The 8,770-nt window shown below is 32.7% G+C and overlaps 1 protein-coding gene across 1 annotated transcript in view; it reads left to right on the forward strand.

The window, feature by feature from the left end:
- Positions 1-4,304: 4,304 nt before the first annotated feature.
- LOC108750139 overlaps positions 4,305-8,770 on the forward strand; it is a 5,201-nt gene continuing 735 nt past the window's right edge. The window contains exons 1-3 of the mRNA XM_018489400.1: positions 4,305-5,335; positions 5,462-5,700; positions 5,950-6,059. Of these exons, the coding sequence (XP_018344902.1) occupies positions 4,305-5,335; positions 5,462-5,700; positions 5,950-6,059 (1,380 nt within the window). The remainder of the gene's footprint in view (positions 5,336-5,461; positions 5,701-5,949; positions 6,060-8,770) is intronic.

Raw genomic sequence — 8,770 nt, forward strand, 5'->3', positions numbered from 1 at the left:
TCTTTGAATAATAATTAATATCCACTAACTTCAATCCTCACTTTGATCATGAGATACTTGTAGTGCTTGATTAGAATTTCCCTCATTAGCTCTTTCCTTAGCACTCATACTTCATAGTAATTCTAACATATGTCCTCATCTTCCAAGAATTCGACGTCTAGATTCCTTCGATTAATGTTTATTTCTTATAAAAAATTTCTTTGTTCAGTATTGAAAGTTGAAGCACTACGTCCGCCTCCGTAAGATAGAATGTGAGGATGTACGTGGGCTGTTGGAATGTTCTTTAATTTCTAGCATTGATTGTGTTTCTCACATATGCAGTCTAAAATAAAGATTCTTAATATTATTCTTTTTACATTGGGGACACTTGAAAGGAAACTGAAAGAAAAACAAAATTTATTAAATAAATGCATTATTAATAGTCAAATAAATTAGCGAATAAAAATTATTAAATAAATGCAACATAAATAATGAAATAATAATACCTTTGATGAGAAGTATCACAATTTGTGCACGATATTTCCATTTTAATTAATGATAGTACGTGTAAAACTTTCACTGTTGCATACAGCACTACTACAACTGATAGTAATCAATTATATTTACTACGTAGTTGCAATGTCTTATTATAATAATAGATTATTATTCATGTCAACAACATACTATTCGTCAGCATACTTATTTTCCGCCTAGATTAATAAGACGCAATGTTTTGTCAATACTTTATTCATGTTAATATTGAACACGACGGACACTGCAAAATAAACGATATTTTACGAAAATAATAATTTCTTTATTCACTACTTTGATTTTAATTACCCGAAGTACATTTGTGTATATATCATATTATGTATATTATCAAAAATATTTAATTGATTTCGGAAGTTTAACAAAGTTACTATCATTGTTATTATTATTATTATTATTATTACATTATTATTGTAAAAAACTCTTATTATAATAGCTAGTACAATATCAATGCGTACTGTATTCATTCAACGCTATCTCGAGCAGCCAACGACGGTTTGAGACGGATACTCATGGAGCACGTATATAGAGATGTTCCTCATTCATATTCCAAAAATGCGTATACGGAACATCACTTTATTACAGGTCGTTATTTTCAGTAAAATACTCTTTAATTTTTGTTATTAATTAAAAATTTTTATTTTTGAAATTTAGGGGTGGGGGTAGGGATATGCAATAAAACAAATAAATAAATACATTTTTTTTATTTTAGTTATGAAGTACTCTTGGAACCATTCAATTTTTATTTAAAATATTTTTCTCTATCTTTCATAGTTTCGACGATATTCAATCTGAAAGAAAAAAACCGATTTTTTTCAAGGCAGGATTTCACCCCATTAACATGCGACTCAGCACGTATAAAAAAATACGTGTCTCCTATTTTTGTCCATAGAATAACATACTAAAAGCTCATTTAAATCGAAGAGATTCACTTGGTTATGTTCCTTTGTGAGTAAAAATTATTGAAGACCAATTTTCTTGTCAATTTTTAGCAATTAATATCTTGTTAACTATTACGAAAATTGCAAAATACTACTTAGAGTAGAGTACTTTTTTTCTCAGTTCAGTCCATTCTGCCCCTATGCGAAAGATTTATCATTATTTTCCGAACACCCTGTATATAAACAGCTCGGCAGCCTATAAAAATCTAAAGTAATGTAAATTGTAGATTAATATTAGAACTACAATTAGTTCAAGGAATAAATTTTTTTAAATAAAAATCTCAAAAAAGAAACCGTGAGTAATCACACACACACACACTCACACACACAATACGCATAAAAAAACCACTTAAAAATACCATACTATTGTTTAAATTTGCATAACTTAAAATACCATAAATTTGCATAACTTAATATAACATAAAACAAACACATTCAAATATACATATATTTGAGTAATAATACGCTCAAATTTAAGAAAAATGAAGAAGGAGTAATTAAATGCTAAAATGTACCTCAGAAACGTTTTAAAATACTTGAAAGTAAAAATGCGTTATAATAAAATATACGTATAATAAATATATATTGTATTTAAAAGGTGTTTTTTTATTTTAAACATGATTTTTTTTAAAGTTGTTTAAAACATATATAAAACATTAACAACATGTTTTAAATAAAAAAAACTGAATGTCTTTTCTTTAAAACTCGTTTTTTATCAACTCTGCTTCCCTTACTCCGCCCAGCGCACTGCCTCGCTCGCGTTCTTCAACTTTAAAATAGTTTTAAACAAACTTTTCGACAGCAAAAAATTCGAGAATTGTTCAACAAATTCAATTCTTCCTTGACAAATTGGTAGTCCAGATGGAACTCTTAATCTTAAAAACTAGAGTCATCGTAATTTTTTGAAAAAAAATTGTTATCTCGATTCCTAATAATCGGAGGGTCTTTTTTTTTAAATTCGTAGAAAAATATCAGATTCTGAATGCTTCACACGGTTATTTGATATGATGCATATTAACGAAATTAATTGAAATTTTTTAAAAGTGGCTTACCAATACAAAATATAAATAAAAGGGAGCATTCAGCCTAGATGTCTTAAGCGAAAGTTATATAATATATTTAAAATTATAATATAATAATGTAGACATTTCGGTTCAGGTTTGACCATCATCAGTACATACAAAAATAAAGATGTCAAAAATAAAAACATAAAATTAAACAATAAACGCTAGTCAGAAAAGATTGTAAAACGATTTTCAATTCGCTTATGGTACGAGATAATAGAGTAATTTGACAAAACTTGAAATTGAACATTATTCAATCGCTAATGAATTATTTTCTATTACACGTAGGTTTCTTTATTACACGAAGTAAAGCGCGACTCCGTATGGCAGATATGTAATTTCTAGATTCTAATTGAAATAAAAAAAAAATAATTTTTTAACACTATTACTGTACAATATTACTTTAAACTCATATTCGTGCGAATTAATTTAGTTACATAATAAAAATTACTTACCACGTATTTTTTGACGCAAAACCTCGTAAGTGCAATTCAAAGTTAATAGTATAAAATTAAACCACAAGAATTGGAATTTTTTATAAGAACAATTACTGACAAAAATATGAAGGCACGTAGCAGGAGACAGTCTTTATAAGTATTGAAAGGAAAGAAGAGGGAAGGGAAGTGGAGAGGGATATTCTATTGGTGAATAGCGTAACTTTTTCCAACGATTGGTAGATAGATATCTGTGTCACTCTGTTTATTTGAACCCATTTCTTGTCTTTTTATATATATCATCTCGGAGACCATCCTTTTATAATAAGACTGTTCGGAGTCAAGAATAATCGTATTATTCCAATCAATCGTATGATCATGATCTAGTTTATGCAGCGAGATAACAGACATAGTATTTGTTGCTTTTTTGAAATCATTCGTATATTCTTTTAAACACGTTTTTAATTTTTTTTTGTCTGTCCTACATATGAGTAATTACAATCAAGACAATTAATTTTATACACTATATTTGAGTAATCTTTTTTTTTTAATTTTATCTTTGCCTGTTTTAATAAAAGCATTCATACAATTGATTGGTTTGTGAGCGATATTAAAGTCAAATTTTTTTGTAATAGAATTAAATTTTTCAGAGATATTATTGAGATAAGGGATAGTAAAATATTTTTTTGAAATTTCAGTGGACTTCGTGCTGACAATATTTTTATATTCCTTGATATTTTCGAAATTATTTTTAAAGGACAACGCTTTAATCTTGTTATTAATAGTTGCGAATAAAAATTCTAATGGATACTCATTTCCTAGAAGAATATTAATTAAGGAAGTAATATTATTTTTGTGAAATTTAGGATGGGAAAGGAATAAGATCTGTGTTAGCATAACAACCGCTAGTCTCGGGGAAGGAAAACTAGTTGCAGTAGTGATCCCCGGGATGGGTGGGTCCCAATCACCACGACACAGCGCGTCCTCGGGTTGCGGATAGAGGAAAAGCCTCGCTATCTCGGTTGAGGATAGAGGCTAGCTGCGAATAAATTGAATAAGCAGTCGCGGACAGCCGATTGGAATGGTCCTCCTGTTTGGGGGTTGGGCGTGGGTTTGATAGGCTCACACCGTGAAACGACTTTATCTTGAAACAACCAAAACTCGCCATGGATTCTTCTGGGGTAAAATTTTCCGGAGGTAAACTAGTCCCCCGTTCGGATCTCCGGGTGGGGACTACCTCGGGGAACTCATGTCGTATAAAGTCAAAACGCGGGAGAGACTTCAAAGTGGGTACGTGGAACGTCCGAAGTCTTTACAGACTTGGGGCGTTTCAATCGATGGTCGGGGAGGTCGAAAGGTACGGGGTAGAAGTTGTCGCGTTGCAAGAAACAAGATGGGCCGGGAAGGGTTCGCTTAATGCGGGTTCGTACACGCTTCACTATGGAGGGTCGGAGATCCATAGTCTTGGCATCGGTTTTATGATTAATAGGAAAATCTTATCCGCGGTAAAAGACATTAAATTTATAAACGAAAGATTAGGATTGCTCGTTGTGCAGGGCCGATGGTACAAGATCGCGATAATCAACGTACACGCGCCGACGGAAGATAAAGATGGCGAAATTAAAGACGGGTTCTACGAAGAACTCGAACACCTCGTGGATCAATTACCGAACGATTACATGAAAATAGTCGTGGGAGATTTTAACGCGAAAATCGGTAAAGAGGACATTTTTAGACCAACGATCGGGCTCGAAAGTTTGCACGAGGAAAGTAACGATAACGGAGTGAGGGTAATTAACTTTGCGACCGGCAAAAATCTTATCGTCAAAAGCACGTATTTTAAACACAAAAATATCCATAAACAAACTTGGATTTCCCCGGATGGAGGCACGCGTAACCAAATTGATCACGTTCTTGCAGATAAACGGCGTCACACGAACGTACTCGATGTCAGGTCTTATAGGGGGGCGGATTGCGACTCGGATCACCTCTTTGTAATTGCCAAAATCAGGGAACGTCTTTCGCTAAACAAAACTAACGGGCAGTTGTTTGGAACTAAACGTCTAAATGTACAAGGTTTGATCGAGGGAGAAAACGGAATAAAATACGCGGTCGAAGTAACGAATAGACTCGCGGCTTCAAAGGAAATAGATGAATCGGATGATAACACGGTTGATAAACACTGGGAAAACGTACGAGACGCGATAGTAAAATCGGCGGAGGCCACGGTTGGTTTTTGTAAAAGGAACAAAAACAAGCCGTGGTTTGACGAAGAATGCGTAAAAATTGTTAAAGTACGAAACGAAGCGCGCATCACGTGGTTGGCTCAAAATACGAAGGAAACTCGGGATCAGTTTCTTAAGATTAGGCAAGAGGCTCATAATATGTTTAAAATTAAGAAGCGTCAATACTTAAAACGTAAAATTGAAGAAATAGATGAAAATTGTAAAAGCAGTAACGTACGAGGCACGTACATGGGGATAAATAATTTTAGAAAGGGATTCCAAGCTAGGACGGAAATGGTGAAAGATGAGAACGATAATTTAGTTACGGATACAACGGCAGTTTTAAACACATGGAAAAATTATTTTGATCGGTTATTGAATGTCGAATCTGAAAACGACCGGGAAATAGAGAATTTTGAGTATCACACGGCTGAACCTAGGATTAACGAACCGACAATTTCAGAAGTAGAAAGCGCGATTAAAAAATTAAAAAATCACAAAGCACCGGGTAATGACTTGATTCCGGCGGAACTGATTAAATGGGGGGGAAGTAGATTGATAGAAGAAATTCAGAAATTAATTATCTTAATATGGAATAAAGAAGCATTGCCGGAACAATGGAAAGATTCAATTATAATCCCGATTTTCAAAAAGGGGGACAAAATGAGTTGTAATAATTACCGGGGTATCTCACTTTTACCTACATGCTATAAAATTCTGTCGAATATTTTATTAATGAGGCTTGTACCATATGCAGATGAGATAATTGGAGATCATCAATGCGGCTTTAGGAGAAATAGATCGACTGCGGACCAAATCTTTACTATTCGGCAAATCTTGGAGAAAAAATGGGAATTCGACCAATCGGTACATCAACTTTACATTGATTTTAAAAAAGCGTATGATTCGATAAAACGGGAGAAAATGTATGAAATTTTAACTCGGTGGGGGATACCCAAAAAATTGGCTAACTTAGTCCAAGTTTGTTTAAAAGATACCAGAGGTAGAGTAAGAATAGGTAATCAAATGTCGGAAACTTTTAATATTCATAGCGGATTAAAGCAGGGGGATGCATTGTCACCTCTTCTGTTTAATCTAGTATTGGAATATGCTATTAAAGAAATGCAGAAGAGTAATGATGGTTTGCAGTTGAACGGTACAACACAAATATTAACATATGCGGACGATATTGCTTTGTTGGGAGATAATAAAGAAACACTAATAAATAACGCTAAAATTCTATTAGATAAAACGAAAGAACTGGGGCTGCAAATAAACGTTGAAAAAACTAAATATATGGTCACTGATAGAATTCAGAATATTCATAATAACGGAAACCTGGTCGTCTGTGATAAAATTTTTGAACGGGTTAGCAATTTTAAGTATTTAGGATCGATTTTAAACCAAACTAATGAAATAAGAGAAGAGCTCAAGAGAAGAATTAATTTGGGGAATGCGTGCTTCTATTCGGTTAAGAAACTACTCGGTTCGCGGATATTGTCTAGGCGCTTAAAAATTAGAATTTACAGAACGATTATTTTACCGGTAGTCCTTTATGGCAGCGAAGCGTGGTCACTTACATTACAAGACGAGAAAAGATTTAGGGCTTTCGAAAATAAAGTACTTCGAAAAATCATCGGGGCAAAACGCGATGAGGAAACGGGCGAATGGAGAAAATTACACAACGCAGAATTACATCAATTATATAATAGTCCGGATATTATTAATGTCATAAAATCGCGTCGATTAAGATGGGCAGGTCACGCGGCGCGTATGGATGAGAATCGAATTGCATATAAAGTACTAATTGGTAAACCGGATGGGAAAAGACCATTGGGTAGACCAAGACGTAGATGGGAAGAAAATATTAGAATGGACCTTAACGAAATGGGGTACGAGGGTCACAAATGGAGGGATCTGGCTCAGGGACGGGAACAGTGGCGGGATTTGGTATTTGCGGCAATGAGCTTTCGAGTTCCTAACGCCTAATAATAATAATAATAATAAGGAATAAGATTCTGTCTAACTGCTCGATTACATCTTTTTTGTGTACTAAAGGATGATTTGATAAGAAATTCAAATATTTACTCGAATTAGTAGGTTTCTTATAATTATCAAAAATGATTACTCCATCCTCCATTAGAAGTCTTACATCGAGAAAATTTATTTCTCATCGCCATATTCGACAGTAAAATTAATTTTTTCATGGTAAGAATTAAAGGAACATAAGATTGTATTATATTATAATTTATCGTAGACATGTGTTATAATTTATCGTTCTTTGAATTTATTAGGATATATTTCGGATTCCAAATTTGTCTTCTATTGAAAAAATGCATAAAGCTTATGAAATCAAATGCAAAATTAAGAGTTAAGATTCATTTTTTAAAAACATATTTAAATGAAAAACTAGTTCTTATACATTTGAAAAAAATCTTGCAACATGAAATCAACACACTTCACAGTATCTCTATGGTTTCACTTTCGGCACGCCGCAGGCGAGTACACGGACATGGGCTCGTACTTGTTTGTGTGTTACAATGCCGCACCACAATAAATGGCCGAACTTATAAGCATGGAAAAGTGACGACGAAATTTATGTTATGTGCCATTTTGTTATTATTTGTTTAATTGTGAAAATGTGACCTGTCTCGTACTTATCTAAGTCGTAATTATCAATAAAAACTAAAGTTATCTTGGAATTTTATATGTAAATCGTATATTTTACTCGTATCAACACCCGTACCGTGTATTTCTGCCTGAACATAAGCTTACTTTACGTGCTTTTTACGACCATTTACTGACTGTCAAGGGAGAAAAGGACAGTTTTCATTGATTTTTACAAGTGTTTTACAGTAATCTCGTCATTTCGTTTCATCCAAATTGTCTTTATTTAAAAATGGCACGCAACATAAATTAACGTGTCATTCTTCGCTTCTGACGTCACGATTCCAACATGGCCGCTGCGACTAATCAGGAGTCTTAAGATGTGCTCTTTAATGTAGATATGCCACTTTTTGGGATTTGATATCAAATATCACTTATGAACGTGCAAGTGCGAAAAACGTCAATTTTAGGAGCGCTTAAGAGGACAGGTTGCCAAAAAAGTTGCAAAAATTTAAAGTTCAATTATTATACTTGTAACTAGAAGTCATATATACGTCATATAATATTTATACTGTTGCACGAAAGTAATTTACTTTTTTATCACTACGCACAGTGTGATAGATTGCCGAAAAAATGGTTAAAATTCAAAAAGTTTGATTATATTTTTTTACTAAAAGCTATATTTATAAGTTCTTTATGTCACTAATCCTGAATTCAAGGTCAGAATTATAAAATTCAAAATGGCGGATCCAATATGGCCGACAAAAATGCAAAGAGTCATATTTGAATATTGAATATATTCAATTTATAGATTTACATTATAAGATGTAAATTGTAAAAGAAAAAGATTTATATAAACCTATATAAAATATTATATTATAAAAAACTTTTATATAAAATTATATAAAATATTTATATAAAATTTATATAAATGTTTATATAAATATTTAAATAAAAACAATATTTTTTAT

Source organism: Trachymyrmex septentrionalis, unplaced genomic scaffold, assembly GCF_001594115.1.
Source record: "Trachymyrmex septentrionalis isolate Tsep2-gDNA-1 unplaced genomic scaffold, Tsep1.0 scaffold33, whole genome shotgun sequence".
In the NCBI taxonomy this organism is placed as follows: domain Eukaryota; kingdom Metazoa; phylum Arthropoda; class Insecta; order Hymenoptera; family Formicidae; genus Trachymyrmex; species Trachymyrmex septentrionalis.